Source organism: Schistocerca americana, chromosome 1 (genome assembly GCF_021461395.2).
Source record: "Schistocerca americana isolate TAMUIC-IGC-003095 chromosome 1, iqSchAmer2.1, whole genome shotgun sequence".
Taxonomy (NCBI): domain Eukaryota; kingdom Metazoa; phylum Arthropoda; class Insecta; order Orthoptera; family Acrididae; genus Schistocerca; species Schistocerca americana.
This window is the reverse complement of record NC_060119.1, coordinates 1,117,287,552-1,117,309,914: the sequence shown is the minus strand read 5'-3', so window position 1 is coordinate 1,117,309,914 and position 22,363 is coordinate 1,117,287,552. Positions and strand designations below refer to the sequence as shown.

At 43.2% G+C, this 22,363-nt stretch overlaps 1 protein-coding gene across 1 annotated transcript in view; it reads left to right on the top strand.

The window, feature by feature from the left end:
• The first annotated feature begins 5,179 nt into the window (after positions 1–5,179).
• LOC124596796 overlaps positions 5,180–22,363 on the top strand; it is a 31,213-nt gene continuing 14,029 nt past the window's right edge. The window contains exons 1-2 of the mRNA XM_047135896.1: positions 5,180–5,833; positions 5,908–6,079. Of these exons, the coding sequence (XP_046991852.1) occupies positions 5,180–5,833; positions 5,908–6,079 (826 nt within the window). The remainder of the gene's footprint in view (positions 5,834–5,907; positions 6,080–22,363) is intronic.

The following is a 22,363-nucleotide window of genomic DNA, read 5'->3' as shown; positions in this document are numbered from 1 at the left end:
AGTAACAACAAATAGCAGTCTCTTGCCATTGTTTCGCTAATGAGACGATTCCTCTCTCTCTCTCTCTCTCTCTCTCTCTTTTAAATTGGAATCAGTGGTTGCGCACACAAAAAAGCAAGACATGCCGCGAGCGGTGACAGGTCGTAAACAATCATTATAAAAATGCGACAAACAATGCATCAATGCATGACACAGTAAAATAATGCATTTTCAGCTTAGTGACGTAAACACCTATAACAAAGAGAACGGCACTTAACAGATCAAAGAAAAATAAGCAATCAATTCAAACCAGACGAAGCATGTGAAAAAGGAAGGGTACCCATATAAATACGGACGGAGTGCCTGACGCATAGCAATGGCTACCTGGTAAAGCTTAACTGCCAAGCTTACGACTCGAACCAAACTACTGTAGCTGTATCGTCATTCATTCGACCTACATTGTGTCTCATATTACAATGGTCCAACTTTGTTTAGATTTGGAGGTGCAGCCTAAAACTTTTCTCTCCCCTTGAATTTCGAATCTCAAATTTCAGGTGGGGCTTAGATTTGGGAATTTTTTTTTTTCCCTTGATTTCGAGTCTCATTTTTAAGGTGCGGCTTAGATTCGAGTAAATACGGTAGAGTACCCAACACCGAAGTCTTTCATCGTGCAAGCACAACCAGCATTTTTGCACTCCTGAGTCATCGACGTCTAAGATGGTTGGGACATGTCAGGCGCATGGATCCTGAACGGATACCGAAACAACTGCTGTACGGAGAACTACAGGATGGTGTGAGGCCAGTGGGACGACTGCATCTTCGTTTCAAGGGTGTCTGCAAGAGAGACCTGACCAAGACCAGAATCAATCCAAGTCGCTGGGAAAGCATTGCAGATGACCGTGTCAAGTGGCGAGTAACTGTGCGCAACGGCGTCAAGCTCTCAGAGGACGAACGCACACAGGAACAAATCAGGAAGAGGACAAAGCGAAGAGACAAAGCGGCTTCTGTTCGAAGTCCCTCCAATTTCACATGTCCAAACTGCAGTAGGGACTGCCACTCTCGAGTGGGACTTTTTAGCCACAGCAGATGCTGCAGACTCTGAACTAAGCATGTTACACCACCATCCCTCAAGGACAGACAGATGTCATTGCATTATAATCATGTGAATGTATTTTAATTTACTTGATAGCTCCCAGCCACTGAAATCAGTTTTGTTTTCATTTGACATGAGAGCTGTAAATGAAAACATGGGTCACGTGGAGGCTACTCCCCTCCCCACTACAACTCTGCTCTGCTTATGCACGAATCTGACAACTTGGGCACACCAGAAAAATATTTCTGGGTAGCATCTGGCTGGCTTGTTGCTACTGCTTATACAGCTAACAGCCACACTTCGAGTAGTCAGAAGTGGCAGAAGGTACTGCACATACCTAACTCAACTGAGCACGTACATGAGTGTGCTGGGAACTGCTCAGATGAACCTAATGCAAACAGTTGTGATGTCATGCTCATGAGAGGCAGTTTGTTGTTATGAAGTATTGCATAGTCTTTGTCCTAAAGCCTTTGACACATTTTGCTGTTGACAAACACTAGCACTTTGTTTTGTTGTTGTAAATGATGCATTTCCTTTGCAACTGAAGTTTAATTTTTTTTCTCCTGTTTATGTTTTATTGATGCATTATTATTCTCTAGTAGCAGGATACAGTAAAATTCTTTGTTAGGGTATCAGTTTTTACCAGTCAGAATAACAAAAATTTAACTGAAAACAAAAACAATGAAAAATCCCTTGTTTTTGCCGATTTTTCTCTCAGATGAAAAAATTTCCAGATTTTTTCCTGGATTTTCCAGTTGTCCCAAGGCGTATACATCCTGTAATATGAATGCAAAATGAAGCAAAGACTGCTAAATCCTGTACACCCTCAAAGGCGGCACCAATATGAAAACACTCTTGATTAATTGCGAGTTTTGCTTATTTCTATTGACACCCTAAATATGGAGCAGCTCAAAGTATCAGTACATATTAAATTTCTGCATCCTATTGTAATGCGTTTCACTCAAAGCCAGTGCTCAAGACACTTGTACTCAAGAAGAGGAACAGTTGACAAAGAGGCTGAAGATGGAAGATTGGGTCTTGGCAGCTGGTCAGGTGACAAGCCAGTGAAAACAGTACTGAAGTAGTGTTCCCCAAAATATCAACTCAGTTTTTAATTTAGCTTGAAAATATGAAGAGTTCAGGGTTCTTAAAACCTAACAGGCAGCTCTCTGCTTTGAATTCACATATACAACATGAGTGCCAAATTTCAGATCACTTTGTATTCAAAGTCCATGTAATTTTGTTATCCTTCCAAATAAGATGACTTATGGTGCTTTCCGCTTGTACTTTGGTTACACGCTTTCTTTTCAGATGTTCCTTTGTTTACTAATGTTGCACAATCACTATCAAACATTTTAATAGATTTTTTTAAAATGACTGATAGTGATTTTGCATATGAGGCAACACTGAATATTTCTTAATTTGTGGAGGTAATAGCTGGGCACAGAGGAGTCTCTATGTTCAGAGAGCAATCCAACATAGACAGCTGTAGAAAACAATGTGTAACCTTGCATGCAGCTAAAAACACTTTATGAGCCTGTAGAGTGCTAAACCCGCCATGTTTGCTTGTTAACACATACACAAAATTATTTATTTTGATTGGGTGTATTTCACTATACTTATACAGTCACAGTCAAGAGGACAGACACAATAGCAAAAGCTCTGTAACAGTATATACTGGTAGAAGCCATGCATATAACAAGAAACTACATAGAAAATTCCAAATTTTGTTCCTCATGCCCAAAACTATATATTTGAAGTATTGTGCCTGTACAGACTATGAAGATAAAATTACAAATATAAAAGCTTGCACAAACTGGGATAAACATTAATTTGTCCCAACGTGAAAGAAACAGGGAGACACATTGATATATGGTACCACAAACCCAAGTAAATTTGTTATCTTGCAATGGGTTATGTACGACATCAAGTAATTTTGAGAACTGTTTCAGGCTATGTACTATTTTTTGTAGTTTATTGATGTGTCGGTTGCTTGTTGGCCAACCAAGGGTGAGGGATTGAGTTGTAATCAGACCTGATCATAGCCATCGCGTTATTGTATCCCACGGAATTCCATTTACATAAATGCTGTTCACATGGTCATATATTATCAAAAGAGCTTCACTGTCTGCTTTGTTATCAAAATTATTTCGATATAGGAATGTTAATTGCACGGACAGAAATCTACACTACACTCTACAGATAAATGATTATAACGTCATTATTAAAGAAAATTAACAAAAGTACTGTTAATACATTTTTATGGAATGTCTTACCTTTGTGCAGTTGCTTTTTCTTATGTCAAATTTGTCCAGCAGAAAAGACGTGGTATTGAAAGCAAGTCACTTGGAGTGGTATGCTTCTCTGGCACACATGCCTGAACTGGTAACCTGCTTTATTTCATTTGCGTTGGAATGAAGCTATTAAAAATACCATCTTCTTCTTTGCTTCCTCAGACAGAATTACAAGAATCTTGGTAATTCCTTGCCAAGTGTCTCTTTTTTTGTTCAGAATTTTAAACTGCTGATACCTTGGATCCCACAGGCACCTCTGGGATCAATTTACTTCAGGGGGGAATGAAATGTGATCATCTGGCCACTCTATTTCCTGCAACAAGGAGTTTCAGTTCCACATATTGAAAAAAAGAAAAAAACTACAAAAGTGAATGCTTTCTGTGCTGTTTACACCAAAGGTAGTTTTGAAGCGGGGTGAATGCAAACTTCCTTTGACGATTCACTCCAGGACCGACAACTGGTGGAACACAAGTGAACACTTGCGAATGCTGAATGAACATGAAAGAACTCTGCGTGCTCTCTTTTCACACCAAAGTGAATGCTCTGTTAACTACGTTTTTATACCTGGGATTCACAGTCATGTAGAACTTTATGGTGTCTCTTATGAAGCTCTGTTAACTGTTGCTCATTTGCTCCAGTGTACAGGCACCTTTAGCTTTAGGTTGTTGAAAGAGATTACTTCATCATTAATTAGGGCATTTGCATTCCCAGCACTTACAGTCTTAATTTTTACTCTGTTGCTCCCATACATTCAATGTATGGTTTTGTATGTTACTGCCATGCAGTCCTCAGTTTTTTGCCAAATGCTGCTGGATATTGTTTATCAATGTTTTTAATCTATCCTCTCTACAAACCCCACAACACAACCACTGTCATGTAACTCATGTATGTTGACCAGCCACTTATTGGTAAGCTGAGTGTTGCTGTTGTTACTCACATTGTCTCTTCCAACAAGAGGTGTAGGCCAGAGGTGTACAAATTCCCCTTGCAGCCTGCTTGCCCCTAGCACCTCTGCAACCATTCATGCAGGTCAGCCTGCCGCGATGTAAACACAAGAGTGCGCGTGTACTGAGGCATAGTGGGCAATGCGGGCGATACGGGCTCCCGCAAGCCTGCCAAGCTTCACGGGACCCGCTCAGCTTGCTGCGCCTGACAACAGGTTGCTCTGTCAAGCTACCGTGACTAGAGTAGCCAGGTAGTTAGCCTGCAGTTCATTTATCGCAACGGTGGAGGCAGCACAATGAATAGGTCGAACTTTAGTGAGATTGAAAAAAAATTGACAACTGGCGAATACATGCTGGTAACGAAACAGAGCACAAGTGCCGCATGGGAAACGTTTTCGTGTGTTTATGAGGCCGCTTCAAATAAATCGGTAGGTGTGTCTCAATGCAAACTATGTAAAAAGCTCTTAAGTACTTATTCGGGAACCTCGAGTATGTTACGACATGTGTGCAAATTTGACAAGCAGTTCCCTCACTCCGTAAATATCTTGAAAGAGGACAAAGATTTAGTGGCCGAAAAGTGCGTCGAAATGTGTGCTAAGGACCTGAGACCATTTAGCAGTATAGAGGGAGAAGGATTTCTTAATTTAGGGCAGACACTGATCGACATAGGTAAAAAATATGGCTCAGTTGATATTAAAAATGTTATGCCTTCCCGAGTGACAGTAGCTAGGAAAGTTCAAACCTTAGCTGATAAAGTGCGCAGCAAAATGCTCCCAGATATAGTGCATGCGATTCGTTCTGGTATATGTGCCAGTACAATTGATCTATGGACAGACAATTACAAAGGGGTGCATTACATGTCCGTGACAATGCATTACATAAATTCAGACTGGCGTTTGAATAAATATGTACTAATGTGCTCTGCGTTTCCTGACTGCCCAAAAACTGGCTCGAATATTCGAAACGAGTTGGAAGATGGCTTAGAAACTATGGGTGTTTCTCGTGAAGACATTGCCAAATTTACGTTTTTCACAGACCAGGGCAGTAACATTGTCAAAGCTCTCGAAGTATATCAGCGTCTTCCATGCATGGCTCATAGTATAAACACAGTCTTGAAACATGTTCTGAGCGAACAGTTTTTGAAAGAAAATGTTCCAAATATATTAGCCATTCTCAATACAGTGCGGGCTACGGTTTCGTACTTCAAGAGAAGAGGTCTCTGTGTGAGACTGAACTCATCTTTAAAGCAGTGGGTTTCAACTCGTTGGAATAGTTACTTTGACATGCTTGTATCAGTCCATTCTCAGATTGATTCAGTGAAGGCTGTTTTACATAATGAAGGTGCCTCTGATAAGATGCTGGGTTATGACCACCATATAACTGGCCAGCTTATAGAATTTCTTAAGCCGTTTAAAGAAGCCACAGTTGATCTAGAGAGTGACAAGGATCCAACCCTACATTTAGTTCTACCGTGGTTTTATGCCTTAAAAACTCACTGTACCGTACGGGATGACGATGAAGAGGTTTGTAATTTTATTCCATCTGAATATTATAGAACCACTTGTGAAATATGTATGTTGAGAAAATCTATTTTCAGGACATGAAACCTTTGAAACAAGCCGCTGATGCCTTCCTAGAACAGAAAATGTGCGTTAGTATGTTGCATAAAATTGCAGCGTTTATGGTGGCTAACTACCGCACATTAAGAAAGTTAACCGAGGATGAAAAAATTGAAGTTTACCAAGCAGCACGACAGATGTGTGCTGAAGGTAAGCTCCTAAGATAATGCATATATTCATCATCTACATGTACATGGTTACTCTGCAAGACACACGCAAGTCCTTAGTTGTGGGTTCATCGAACCACTTTCAACTTATTTGTCTCCTTTTCTCGAATTTCGCGCGGGATAGAACACCTACAGCTCTCCGTCTGAGCGCTGCTTTTTTGTATTTTATTCTGATGATCATTTCTTCCAATGTATATGGGACTCAACAATATCTCTTCGAATTCGGAGGTGTAAGTTGGTGATCGAAATTTCATATATAGATCGCGCCACGTCAAAAAACGCCATTGTTGAAATGATTACCACCCCAATTCTTGTGTAATTTCCGCGACACTCTTTCCCCTGTTTTACGATAATACCAAACCAGCTGCCCTTATTTAGACTCTTTCGACCTCTTCCGTCAATAGTAAGGCTCTCCAACTTCGTAGCAATGCTCCAAAAGAGTGTTTTGTCATTAAAACGCCTACAGCATTTTCTGTGTGTCCATTCCTATTTAAGTAGGTCGTAATTGTAATCAGAGGTATTAAGTAGAATCTACAGCCTTTAGAGTTGACTGGTTGATCTTGTAAACGAAGTTTAACGGACTTTGTTTAGTACACACAGGGATAACCTCGCTCTTGTCATTATTTATTGCCAACTGCTATTTTTCACACCAAAAATATATACCTTATTTAAATCGTCCTGCAGTTAGTTTTGATCTTCTGGTGACTTTACAGGACGATAATTGATAGCATCATCTAAAACCTATTATAATTTCAACTATGTGTAGTACGATCTTCACATTATTCTGCAAATATTAATTGGAACCTGTACAGTTTCAGTACAAGTGCCCAATCCCAGCAACCAAGAAACAAATCCAGGGCCGTACAAAATGGCGAAATTTGAGGACTGGGCAGAAGAGCCTCCTCTCCTACATGATGAAGTCAGCAGATACTTGCAAGAACACTGTGTGAACGAGGGAGATATTCTACAGTGGTGGAAAAATAACTCCCAACGACTTCCTCGACTTGCGTGTGTGGCAAGAAAAATATTAAATATACCAGCCACTAGTGCGTCTAGTGAGAGAATTTTTAGTTGCGCTGGAAACCTAATTAGCGAAAAACGATCACGTCTTAATGCAAACAGACTTAACGATCTCGTCATAATTAATTAAAACACTGATCAGCAGACATATTGAAAATACAGTAGAACATTAAACGGGAAACTATGAGTTTGAGCGCAAATTTACTAATTAAGAGTGCAGATTTCTTTCTTGTGCTTTCTGGGCGTCAATTTCTGAGATAGAAATTTTGTAATGCATTCAAGATTCTTTATTAGCCATTGATCATGCAAGATGAAATAGGCTTCGTCAGTACATAAAATAATATTAATATTCCAGACACTATATATAAGGCATAGATATAATTAGCATATGAGTAACTTACAAATAACATAAACCTTATGCAGGTGACTACAATGCTTAATACATATTCTTGTTTCAGATACATACAAAGGTACCAAAAATGAGTTACATTGTAGTAGCAAACACAGTAGTTACGTAACACATCATAACACTGGCAAATAAAGTAGTTACCTAACACAGTTGAAATACAAAGGTATTAGATATGAAATATTTTGTAACAGTATATAGTAGTTAATTAAGTTAATTATGCAATTACAGGTTTATCTCTGTGCTACTCAGATCATAATATTCTTGCATAGAATAAAATGGATTGTCAGATAACCAATTGTACAAATTTTGTTTAAGAATTTTTGTGGGCATGTCCCGAGCAGATTGCGGTAGTTTGTTGAATATTTTTAAGGTATTCACTTTGTGTGAGTTACTACTTTTTGTTAGTCTGTGTCTTGGTATATCATAATCTGCCTTCCTTCTAGTGTTGTAGTTATGAATTTCTTCCCTGACAACACCTTCCATACCATTGTTTTTAATGTGTAACACATAGATATAAATATACAAGTTTACAATGGTCAACAGTCTTAGCCTTATAAAGAGAGGACGACAGTGCTCCGTGGGACCGACTTTACACATTATGCGCAGCATTCTTTTCTGCATCAACAAAATTTTGTTACTGTGAGAGCTGTGCCCCCATATGAGAAGGCCATATGTAATATGTGACTGGAAGAGTCCACAGTACATTGTTCTCAGAAAGTTCATGCTAATCATGTCCCTAAGTTTCCAAAGGAGATAGGAGACTCTTGAAAGCTTTTTGCAAACCTGATTTACGTGTTCTTCCCAATTAAGTTTGGAATCAATATGCATTCCTAATAGTTTTACAGTTTTGTTTTCTATGGTTTTGGGTAACCCTAAGAGAAGCTGTTGTGTTTTCTCTGAGTTACACAGTAATTTATTGGATGTGAACCAGTGGATGGCTGATTTGAGTGATTCCTGTGTGTTATTGTCCAAAGCTGAGATGTTCTGATGTGAGGTGAGGAGAGTTGTGTCATCTGCATAGCATATGGTAGTACTATTTATGTGATGAGGTAGGTCATTGATGGCTATGATGAAGAAGAAGGGTCCCAGAACCGAGCCCTGTGGTACACCAGTACTAACTGCTGCTACAGGGGAGTAATTATTTTTAACTGAGACAAACTGTCTTCTATTATGAAGATATGACTCTATTACTGCTAATGCTGGGTTACATACACCATAAAATTCTAGTTTTGCAACCAGGGTGCCAAAGGGAATGCAGTCAAAAGCTTTGCTCAGATCACACAAGACCAGTGACACCATATTCCGGTCTTCAAAGGCTGTTAATGTCTGGTCAACAATTTCCAGGATGGCCGCAGTGGTATTTCTGCCCTGTCGGAATCCGAACTGACTATTGCTCAAAAGGTTGTGTGTCTCAAAATAGCTACTTAATTGAGTGTACATAAGTGACTCAAATACTTTAGAAAATATTGGCACAATTGAGATTGGGTGATAACTTTTAGGAAGATGTTTGTCACCCTTTTTAAACACTGGAATAACTTTGGAAATTTTGAGGGAGTCGGGAAACACTCCTGACTGTAAACATTTATTAAATATGAATGCCAATGGTTTAGCGATCGAGTCTACAGTTTTTTTTTACTATGTAATTGGAGAGCCAGTAGCAGTCCATACTTTTAGAATTTGAAAATTTTGTGACTGTTCTTTTAATCTGAGCAGGTGTGATACTATACCAGTTAAAGACATGATCTACTGGTAGAAGGGCATTAAGTAAATCGCTTGCAGATGTATCTGTTTTTTCTATCTTACTTTCAATTTCTTTAGTTGAGCTAATGAAGTAGTCATTTAGTTCCCTTGGAGTGAGCTGAGTTTCATGTGTGTGACGTGTGGGATTTTCTTGTGCTACAATCTGCCATGCTGCCTTGCACTTGTTTGTTGCACCTTCTATGTACCCTTCATAAGCAGCCTTTTTTGTCTGTATCAGCTTAAGTTTGTAGAATTTTTTACATTTTTGGTATGCTGCATAAAAGGTGCCCTCCTGCTCTGATCTTTGTTTACATGCATTTTTATATGCTGTGTATAGTACGAGCATGTTTTTTCTTATCTGGACCAGTTCGTCTGTGTACCATTCCAGCTTTTTATTTTTATATGTTCCAGAAGAGTTGGTTTTAATTAGTGGTGAGCATGAATACCATAATTCTGCATAATTTTTAAGGAAGTTTTCAAAGGTAGTTTCAACATCAGACTTCTCAGATGAACACTTATAGACAAAGTCCCAACTTGCATCCTCTAGTATACGAATAAATGACATAATGTATTCTTCTTTTTGTCTTCTTACCCATGTCATATTGTGCACACTAGTGGAATTTGGTTGCTTACTAAAGAGATTGAGAAGCAATGGGTCGTGGTCTGCAAAGCACCCATTTGCAAGGCTAACAGTGTAGCTGCCACGGGGAAAATTCACAATAATATTGTCTATGCATGAATTTTTACGTGTTGGACACTGGATGGTACAGTACAGATTAAGGGACCTTAATAAATTAAGAAAAGTTCTTGAGGGCTCATTACTTGTGTTTACCATTTCTATATTAAGATCACCATACGGTTCATTTTTATTTTAGACTAAAATTTTTGATTTCAATCCTTCCAAGTGACATTAATTAATGTTTGTAAACCATTTTCTGTTACTTGGGTTTGCAAAAGTAGCCAAATATTTTTAGGAGTATCTGGTTTGGCCTAAATAATACTTTCAGGGGAACTGAAGGAAAATTTGTAAAGATTTTATGTTGAAAAGTGTTCTGCAAAATAAAATATTCATTTGTGGAGTAAGGCAATACACATTATGAGTTTAAATTACAATTTATTTTGTTGAGTTCCACACACATTGCAAAATGTAATTTTATTCTTGTATTTCTATATTAAGGGGAACCCCCATGCAGAGTCAAGATGCTGAAAACCTAGACACTACAAATACTCCTAAAATGAAGAGCGTCTTTTTCCATGAATGTATTGTAGTAGGAATATAATGGAAACTCTGAGCCACTCTCCACAGCGTCTATATCTGCGTCATGAGGATTCAGACTCGTCGTTTAGGTCTGTGTTATGAGGGTCTAGAGTCGTCGTTTAGATTTGCATCATGCAAGTAAACACTCGTCGTCTTAGTCTGCATCATGATGGTCCGAAATATGGTCCCTCATGATGCAGACCTAGACTACAAGTGTGGACTCTCATGACGCAAACGTAGGAGCCGCGAAAAATGGCTCAGGGTCGCCATTGTATTCCCAGTACTATAGTTTTTAGACGAACTGGATACGAAACAAGTCCTTCGATTTTGTTAAAATGCATTTTGGCAATTTAGAATGATTTTTCCAACTTCGCATGAATTCACAGAACCAGTAAAATACATCCTGGAAACGTAGTTAAATATTTATATAATTGGTGTCATACTTGGCTGAGACATACTAAAGTTAAAGAATCTAGACTTCCAAAATCTTAATTTGGTTCTCATTGCAGTACAGTGGTTAATAGGGGCGTACATAATTTATTCTTCTGGGGAGGTGACCAATCTTCTTTTTGGGGGGTGGAGGTTCACTTCTTTAGTACAAATATCCATCCGTTTCGGTGTTGAAAAGTGCAGCACAGACTGCATTGCGTTGCCTGGGCATTCATTTATTCCATACTCTCGTAGTCCATCTTCCCTCCCGTATTTTCTCTCTATCCATTTAGTCCTCTCCCACTATCTCTTTGATCACCTCCACCCCCGCCCCCCCCCCCCTCTCTCCATCCCTTGGCCAGCCGAAGTCGCCAAGCAGTTCTAGGCGCTACAGTCTGGAACCGCGCGACCGCTACGGTTGCAGGTTCGAATCCTCCCTCGGGCATGGATGTGTGTGATGTCCTTAGGTTGGTTAGGTTTAAGTAGTTCTAAGTTCTAGGGGACTGATGACCTCAGAAGTTAAGTCCCATATTGCTCAGGGCCATTTGAACCATTTTTGAACCCATCCCTTGGCCCATCTCCCCCCCACCCTCGATCCTTCTCCTCGTCCTCTCTCTGTTGGATTCCGCCACCTCAGTTCATCTCCTCTTCACCTATCTATGAAAACTCATATATATCTGTCAACTTTTGTGGTGATCAGTGAATCAGTGTCAAAGTATATTGCTAGGTAGCATTTATTGTAATACTTTTTGATACGCAGCATTGATAGTTTTGTTTTCTGGTGCGTAAACAAATGAAGTTGAAGGTGTCCCGACAGGGCAATATGCGACATACAAATAGCCATGTGAAAAACATGATTTTCAAGATTGATGCCACAAACATATAACAACAGCCCCTGCGATTTATCTATCGACATGGCAAATGTAAGCTGCACTGGAAATTATAACTGTTCAAAGTCGAATGGCATGTCGGTCGGAATCTTAGTGATATTGGAATCAAACTGTCCTCACCTTTGTACTTTCCTTTTAAAACTGTGGCTTCGATTACGTTGTTCTTTAACTTCTTCCCCGCAAGCCGGGGCTGGTTTACCTTTCGCAAGATGATTGCCGATCCGACTTAATTACAGATTGGGAGGCAGTAATCCGGGGAAATCCAGCGAATTTAAAAATTCCGTAGGATAGTTGACTACATCATCTTGGTTAGTAACGAAATAAACCGACTTGTATGTCAGCAATTCGCCAGGTGTCATATTTTGAATCTGAAAATTCATTTCGTTAACATCAAGGTTTTTTGCAGCCAATATAACACGTTCACTCAACCAAAAATGGTTTGCAACTGTTAAACGACATTTGCTGTGCGCGAATTGTCCAACACGATGACTGTGAATGTGTCAGACAGCTCTCAAATTTCAAAAAGATCATATATATATATATATATATATATATATATATATATATATATATATACACACACACACACACACACACACACACACACACACACACATTCACATTTCTTTTAAACGAAATGTCTATGATCTTGAAGAGAGTACCTTACAAAAGATTTTGACATCGTTTGCGGGTTACCATGAAAGTTCACTATGTACGCATATATATATATATATATATATATATATATACACACACACACACACACACACACACACACACACACACACACACACACACACACACACACACACACACTCTCTCCTGGAAATGGAAAAAAGAACACATTGACACCGGTGTGTCAGACCCACCATACTTGCTCCGGACACTGCGAGAGGGCTGTACAAGCAACGATCACACGCACGGCACAGCGGACACACCAGGAACCGCGGTGTTGGCCGTCGAATGGCGCTAGCTGCGCAGCATTTGTGCACCGCCGCCGTCAGTGTCAGCCAGTTTGCCGTGGCATACGGAGCTCCAACGCAGTCTTTAACACTGGTAGCATGGCGCGACAGCGTGGACGTGAACCGTATGTGCAGTTGACGGACTTTGAGCGAGGGCGTATAGTGGGCATGCGGGAGGCCGGGTGGACGTACCGCCGAATTGCTCAACACGTGGGGCGTGAGGTCTCCACAGTACATCGATGTTGTCGCCAGTGGTCGGTGGAAGGTGCACGTGCCCGTCGACCTGGGACCGGACCGCAGCGACGCACGGATGCACGCCAAGACCGTAGGATCCTACGCAGTGCCGTAGGGGACCGCACCGCCACTTCCCAGCAAATTAGGGACACTGTTGCTCCTGGGGATTCGGCGAGGACCATTCGCAACCGTCTCCATGAAGCTGGGCTACGGTCCCGCACACCGTTAGGCCGTCTTCCGCTCACGCCCCAACATCGTGCAGCCCGCCTCCAGTGGTGTCGCGACAGGCGTGAATGGAGGGACGAATGGAGACGTGTCGTCTTCAGCGATGAGAGTCGCTTCTGCCTTGGTGCCAATGATGGTCGTATGCGTGTTTGGCGCCGTGCAGGTGAGCGCCACAATCAGGACTGCATACGACCGAGGCACACAGGGCCAACACCCGGCATCATGGTGTGGGGAGCGATCTCCTACACTGGCCGTACACCACTGGTGATCGTCGAGGGGACACTGAATAGTGCACGGTACATCCAAACCGTCTTCGAACCCATCGTTCTACCATTCCTAGACTGGCAAGGGAACTTGCTGTTCCAACAGGACAATGCACGTCCGCATGTATCCCGTGCCACCCAACGTGCTCTAGAAGGTGCAAGTCAACTACCCTGGCCAGCAAGATCTCCGGATCTGTCCCTCATTGAGCATGTTTGGGACTGGATGAAGCGTCGTCTCACGCGGTCTGCACGTCCAGCACGAACGCTGGTCCAACTGAGGCGCCAGGTGGAAATGGCATGGGAAGCCGTTCCACAGGACTACATCCAGCATCTCTATGATCGTCTCCATGGGAGAATAGCAGCCTGCATTGCTGCGAAATGTGGATATACACTGTACTAGTGCCGACATTGTGCATGCTCTGTTGCCTGTGTCTATGTGCCTGTGGTTTTGTCAGTGTGATCATGTGATGTATCTGACCCCAGGAATGTGTCAATAAAGTTTCCCCTTCCTGGGACAATGAATTCACGGTGTTCTTATTTCAATTTCCAGGAGTGTATATTCAAAAACCTTCTCCATGGAAACATGCGTACATAGTGAACTTTCATGGTAACCCGCAAACGATGTCAAAATCTTTTGTAAGGTACTCTCTTCAATGTACTGTCCGAAATATTATGTAGACAGTGATGTTCCTCTTGATGGTCAAGTGTGCAAAATTTCTTCAAGATCGGAATAAAATTGTAGGTTGGTGTAGAAGTGTGTACGTAAAGTACCCTCCGCCATGCACCATTCAGAATTTTAAGCAGGCAGCGCCCTTCATCCTGCTTTGAATATCAAGTGTGCCAAATTTCATCAAGATCGGAATAAATACGTACAATTTGTCGAGTTCCGTTATGTAAAGGAACCTCTGCCATGCACCATATGAAATTTTATGTAGAGTGTGACCTTCCTCTTGGTTTCAAGGTATAGTGTGCAAAATTTCATCGAGATTGTATGCAATACAAACACACGGACACAATGAAAACGCACTTTCAGTTTTTGTCAAATATTCCAATTTTTCGGTCGATTTTCAAAAATTTTTATTTCATAAAAACCTTGTCCTGAGAATTACGAACACAGCAAAAAAAATTTAGCCGAACTGGTCCAGGCGTTCTCGAGTTTTACGCTTATCAACACATTTGGCAATTAAATTTTATTTATATAGATAAGAAGCCCGAAATATACGCGTAAAGGAAGAATATACAAATAAAACCAATATTTTTTTTACCTGAAATTAATACATATATATATAATGCTGGGGTTTGTCTTCTGGTGCTCAGATAAAATAAAAACTTTTGATTAACGTTCATAATACGACAATGACGCGCGCAGACTAAACGGCTGCGTAGCGCAGCTCAGCATTAATATGGGCAGGCAAGCAAGTTTCCCGCAGCCTGCCCGGGTTGGGTTCTGCTTGGCTTGGCTGGGAGTGAAGCAGCCTGCCCGTTCTGTTGACAACGAGCGGCGGCCTGCCTGCCTGGCCACCGGGCAAGCATGGGCGGGTTAAAAGCGGGACATGTACACCTCTATTGTAGGCGGAACTGCCTCTTGTGTATCCCTTGCAGGCTGAGCGGCCCATACAGATCAAAGTGCACTGGCTCTTTGGATCAACTGTTGCTCCTTCCCCTTTTACCACTTCATAGGTTGACTGGTGACAGGCATCCCTTGGTTGATGTCTAAGTTGACTTTGATGAATTCATCCATGTGGTCTTCATCATTGTTTAGGAACTGGAGAGTACTATGAATGGTGTTGGAATCCCCATGTTGTGCCTGCTACTGACAAATAACAGCTAGTGTTCCGCAGCTCTTCACCTTCAGTGTACTGGCCACCATCCACTTTAGCAAATGTACATAAAAAATGGTTAACACACTGTTAAGTCTGGGACCAGGAAACCTAAATAATAACTTGAAATAAGGTAAACCCTGTAGTGTGTGGAGCAGTCATTGCTGGGCAACTGACAAAACTTTCTATACGTATAACCGTATTTTCTGCTAAACTGAAGTGGGTGGCAAACATGTCAGGTTGTGTAGTCACATTGCATCCTCACTGTGTTCAGCGAAAGTGTGTTTGGTGGCAGGAAACATAGTATGGAAGACTTGGAAGGAATAATACGTTCTGTGAACTGAATTTGGAAGGTAGTGCTGCTCTTCATATCTGTATCAAGATGTCACTCTCTGATTGTGACGCATTCGGGAGGACGACGGTTCAATCCCGCATCTGGCCATCCTGATTTAGGTTTTCCGTGATTTCCCTAAATCGCTCCAGGCAAATGCTGGGATGATTCCTTTAAAAGGGCACGGCCGACTTCCTCCCCCGTACTTCCCTAATTCGATGAGACCGATGACCTCGCAGTGCGGTCTCTTCCCCCGAAGATCCCAACCCCCATCTGATTTTGAAAGTCTAATGAATGTGGTAGAGCAATTTATTGTAAAGAAAGAAGCACATCAGAAAAGCAGTTCCTGTAATGCAAAGATTTGACTCTTCAATTTTTGCCAACTGGAAGTTCCTTTCAAAACTCTACATCTACATCTACTTACATACTCCACAAGCCATCGTATGGTACGTGGTGGAGGGTACCCTGTACCACAACTATTCATTTCCTTTCCTTTCCTTTCCTCATCCTATCGGAGATAGTGAGGCAAAAAGTTACTCTCTGTACGCCTCTGTATGAGCCCTTATTTCTCATATCTTTTCTTCGTGCTCCCGACGCAAAATGTATGTTGGCGGCAGTAGGATCGCTATGTAGTCAGCATAAAATGCCAGCTCTCTAAACTTTCTCCGTAGTGTTCTTTGAAATAAAAGTCTTCATCCCTCCTTCCCTCCAGGGATTCCCACTTGACCTGCTGAAGCATATCCATAACCCTTGCAAACTGATTGAACCTGTTGGTAACAAATCTAGCAGCTCCCCTCTGAACTGCTTTGATGTCTTTTTTTCAAGCTGACCTGGTGCAGACCCCAAGCACTCAATCAATACTCAAGAAAAGGTTGCACTAGCATCCTGTATGCGGTCTCCTTTACAGACCAACCACACTTTCCTAAAATTAACCCAATAAAGCAAAATCGATCCTTCACCTCCACTACCACAATCCTCACATGTTGGTCCATCTCATATCACTTCGCAATGTTACGCCTAGATATTTCAACAATGTGACTGTTGTCATTTGTGTGCCATCTCTTGAATCAAGAGTTCAACAACCTTTGGTTCCCCAGCATTTTCTGAATTTCATTTTTATACCATGGTGGGTCTTTTCTGCCCTTAATATGCTTACTAGGTACATACCTGTCAAGAGCATGATTTACAATCTCTTTAAATTTTGCCCATAATTCCTCTATGGTCACCATTCTGGAACTAAATGATTGCAGCTCATTGTCTAAGTGAGATGCTAATAACCGTTTATCTGCTCTTTCTAGCAGAAATGCTCTCCTAGCCCTTTTGACTGATTCATTAACTTTTGTAACATAGTTGCTATGATATCATCTATACACTGACGCCATTGATAAGGTCCAGCTGGTTTGTAGCTTCAAGGTACAAATTCTGTTACACGTTGGCTGCCGAACTAGCTGCGCAAGACAGTTTTTGGAAAAGTTTTCAAAAGTACTTCATTAGACTGTCTGTCTGTACCCCCTGCAATGAATTCACTAATGTCCCTGGCTGTACTAGATGGGTTAAAGTCGTCTCCAACTATTATTGCATGATCTGGGTATTTGTGCACAACTGACCATAGACTTTCTTTGAATAACTCTAGAACTGTCACAGCAGAGTTGGGTGGTCAATAAAACATCCAACAATTAACTAGGTTTCACCTATACCTGTTATGTGTGACCATATAACTTCCCTTTCACACTCCATTTCAAACTCAATATAGACAATATTTTTCTGATTGCAATGAACACTCCCCATCCTATGGCATCTAATCTGTCAAACCTAGGTAAACAGCTTGTTAACCTCCTGATATGTAACAAAGGTATGCTGATACCTCAATGAACTATGTAGCTGGTTGTTCAGAAAAAATGACAACTGAGCTACAGACTGCCTAAATTTACACGTACAGCTAACCAAAAAGCGAGGCTAAACTTCTTAAATACCAAAACACGCAAGCATTAGAATAGGCCCAAGGTATTCCTGCCTGTCATACAAGGCAACTAAAAGGAGTTTCACACGTTTCGGCCTTTATGTGATGGTCCCCCGTAGGGTTTGACTCCACTCTTCAAAATTTTCCCGAAGAGTGAGCCTATTGGGGAAGGGTGCCTTACAAGGTGCATTGTGTCCATCATGCATTGAGATCTTTAGCCCACTTCCTCGTCGTCGCATTGCAGTCCTGCCCACTTTCCATCTCTTGGGCGAGGACACCTTCCTGGGTGCGTTTTCCACCATGCGCTATGCAGTGTCGATTTCTGCATCGACGATGACCATGGACTTCTTTGCACCTGATATCCAGCACTGTGACCACACAGGGATTGCTCTGCTGATGCCTGCACCATTAACTCCACATGTATTTCAAGGGGCAGATGCACATCCCCCTGGGGTATCGGAACTCCCGGCAATGGCCATCCTGCCAGGTGGCCTTTGCTGCTGCTGGGTGGCGCCCGTGTGGAGGGCCGATGGTCGGAGTGGGTGGCATCAGGGCGGATGACACATGATGAAGCTTAGTTCATCATCTCTTGCTGGTGGTGAAACACCAGCAGTCTCTAAGCAATCACGAGCTCAATTCAATGCACAGAAGTACAACCCCAAATCTTTCCCGTCCCTGGCCACGCCAAGGGACGAACGTCAGGCTAAGGATGGCTGCGGATCTTATTCGCCCTGGTACCTTATACGTTCGAGAGCTTATGGGGAATCTTTCATGACGATGAAGCCTCAGTTTTTTGTTGAGCATCTAGACAACAAGTTCGGGGATGTGGACGGCTTGTCCAAAATGAGATCTGGGTCAGTCTTGATCAAAACAGCGTCCTCTGCCCAGTCACGGGAGTTACTCACTTGTTACAAGCTGTTCTGTAGCCATCACACCCCATAAGAGGTTGAATATGGTCCAGGGTATCATATTTCACAGAGACCTTCATTTGCAGTCCGATGATGAGCTGCGCACCAGTTTAGAGCGGCGAGGTGTATATTTCGTCCGAAGTGTCCACCGAGGTCCGAAGGATAATCAGGTTGCCACCCATGCCTTCATCTTGGCCTTTGAGGGTTTTACATTGCCCAAGGAGGTCAAGGTGATGGTCTACCGGTGTGATATAAAGCCAATGTGGTGCTTTAAATGCTAGAAGTTTGGCCGTATGTCTTCCTGCTGTACTTCCAGCATCACATGCTGAGATTGCGGATGCCCATTACATCCCAATACTCCATGTGCCCCACCTTTGTCAACTGTGGAGAGCACCATTCGCCCTGCTCGCCTGCCTGCAGGATTCTCCAGAAAGAAAGGAAAATCATGGAGTACAAGACCCTGGACAGACCAACCTACACTGAGGCTGAGAGAAAATTTTAACGCTTGCATCCTGTGCATATTACATCGTCTTACGCCGCCGCTTCAACAGTTCTGCCAACCCAGGTCACCTCTCTGAGTTGGAAGACTACACCTGCCCCCTTGATGGCAGGGGGCATTTCCCTCCCTGTTGTTCCCACACCAGCTACTTTGGGAGCAACATCCCCCAACCATTGGGGATGTCCGTCTCCACTTTTAAGCCACAGAAGCATACGTCTTCTTCAGCTTCTCTCGCTAGGAAGGGGTCCCTTGGGTCACTCCCTTCCCAGGTTTCTTCTAGTGGGAAAGACGACACCCACCAGTGGCTGAAGAGCCCAAAAGCAGCTGGTCGTAGGACCTCATGCTCATTCTCAGTCCCGGAGACTGAGCCAGTGAAGTCCTCCAAGCCAGGGAAAACCAAGGAGCAGCGAGAGAAATCCAAAAAGAAAACTCCTAAGACCAAGGAAATTGTGATCACACCCACACCACCACTACCTACAAGCTCTGTGGCTGAAGATGGGGTGAAGATTTTGGTGTCCACTGAGGACCTAGATCTCGTCGGACCCTCAGACACAATGGATATAGACTGCTCAGGCAATAAATCGGTGGCAGCAGGTGACTCTGAGGCATAAACTGCCTCATTGAATGTTCCATGCCTTCCCAGTCTCACGATGTCATCCTCTAGTGGAATTGCGGCGGTTTTTTCCACCGCCTGGCTGAGCTACGACAACTGTTAAGCTTTACACCTGCTATCTGCATTGCCCTCCAGGAAACCTGGTTCCCAGCAATGCGGACCCTTGCCCTCCGCGGCTATAAGGGATGTTACAGGAACCATAGCGACTACAATCGAGTGTCGGGTGGAATTTGCGTTTATGTCCTAAACTCGGTCTGTAGTGAACATATGCCCCTTCAAACCCCTCTTGAAGATGTGGCTGTCAGAATAAGGACGACACAGGAAATAACTGTCAGCAATCTATATTCCCCTCCAGATGGTACAGTACCCCTGAATGTATTAGCTGCGCCGGCCGGTGTGGCCAAGCGGTTCTAGGCGCTTTGGTCTGGAACCGTGCGACCGCTACGGTCGCTGGTTCGAATCCTACCTCGGGCATGGATATGTATGATGTCCTTAGGTTAGTTAGGTTTAAGTAGTTCTAAGTTCTAGGGGACTGATGACCTCAGATGTTAAGTCCCATAGTGCTCAGAGCCATTTGAACCATTTTTGTATTAGCTGCATTGATTGATCAACTCCCTAAACCTTTCCTACTTCTGGGAGATTTTAATGCCCATAACCCCTTGTGGGGTGGTACCATGCTTACTGGCCGAGACAGAGATGTCGAAACTTCACGGTTGCAATTTGACCTCTGCCTCTTAAATACCGGGGCCACCACACATTTCAGTGTGGCTCATGTTAGTTACTCGGCGACTGATTTATCAATTTGCAGCCCAGGACTTCTCCCATCTATCCACTGGAGAGCACATGTGGTAGTGACCACTTCCCCATCTTCCCATCTTCCTGTCACTGTCCCAGCGTCAGGCGCACGGACGCCTGCCCAGATGGGCTTTGAACAAGGCGGACTGGGGAACTTTCACCCCTGCTGTCACCGCTGAATCTCCCCCACATGGTAACTTCGGTGTGATGGTTGAGCAGGACATTAGCACAATTGTTTCTGCGGCAGAATACGCGATCCCTCGCTCCTTAGGGTGCCAGAGGTGTAAGGTGGTCCCCTGGTGGTTGCCGGAAGTCGCTGAAGCAATTAAGGAGTGTGGGCCAGGTCTATAGCGGCATAAGCGGCACCCTTCCCTGGATCCCCTCATAGCCTTTAAATGGCTATGTGCCTGTGTTTGCTACCTTATCAGACAATGGAAGGAGGAGTGTTGGGAGAGATACGTCTCCACCATTGGGTGTCACACGTCAACCTTCCCAAGTCTGGGCAAAGATCAAACTTTTTTTCGGGTACCAGGCCCCAACAGCTGTCCCCGGTGTTACCATAAATAGCGAGATATGAGTTATGTACCGAAGCAAACACAATTGCCGAGCAGTTTGCTCGAGCCTCTGCGTCGAAGAATTACCCCCCCCCCCCCCCACCAAGCCTTTTGCACACTCAAACGACAGCTGGAAGGGAACGTCCTCTCATTCACTACACGCTGCAGTGAACCCTATAACACCCCATCTACAGAGTGGGAGCTCCTCAGTGCCCTTGCACAGTGCCCCGACACAGCTCCTGGGCCTGATCGCATCCACAGCCAGATGATTAAACATCTCTCATCTGACTACAAGCGACATCTTCTCATCATCTTCAACCGGATCTGGTACAATGGCGTCTTTCCATCGCAATGGGGGGAAGCACCAACATTCTGGTGCTCAAACCCGTTAAAGACCCGCTTGATGTGGATAGCTACCGGCCCATCAGCGTCACCAACATTCTTTGTAAGCTGCTGGAATGTATGGTATGTCTGAAGTTGTTGGGTCCTGGAGTCACGTGGCTTGCTGGCTCCACATCAGGGCTGCTTCTGCCAGGGTCACTCTACCACTGATAATCTTGTGTCCATCGAGTCCGCCATCTGAACAGCCTTTTCCAGATGGCAACACCTGATTGCTGTCTTTTTTGACTTGCGTAAAGCATACGACCTGACTTGGCGACGTCATATCCTTGCCATATTGTATGAGTGTAGTCTCAGGGGAACACTCCTGATTTTTATCCAAAACTTCCTGTCGCTCCATACTTTCCATGTCCAAGTTGGTGACTCCCATAGTTCCATCCATATCCAGGAGAATGGAGTCCTGCAGGGCTCTGTATTGAGTGTATCTCTATTTTTAGTGGCCATTAACCATCTAGCAGCAGCTGTCGGGCCCTTCGTCTCACCTTCTCTGTATGCAGACGACTTCTGCATTTCGTACTGCTGCTCCAGTACTGTTGTTGCTGAGCGGTGCCTCCATGGAGCCATTCACAAGGTGCAGTCATGGGCTCTAGCCCACAGCTTCCAGTTTTCAGCCGCAAAGTCGTGTGTCATTCACTTCTGTCGGCGTTGTAACATTCATCCGGATCCAGAACTTTACCTTCATGGCGATCCATCACTGTAGTGGAGACATAGCAATTCCTAGGACTGGTTTTCGACGGTCGATTGACTTGGCTCCCTCATCTTTGTCATCTTAAGCAGAAGTGCTGGCAGCACCTCAATGCCCTCCATTGCCTGAGCAACACCAATTGGGGTGCAAATCGCTCTATGCTGCTGCAGCTCTACAGAGCCCTTGTCAAATCCCAAGTTGACTATGAGAGTGTGTTTTATGGTTTGGCAGTGCCTTCAGTATTGCGTTTACTCAGCCCTGTGCACCACTGTG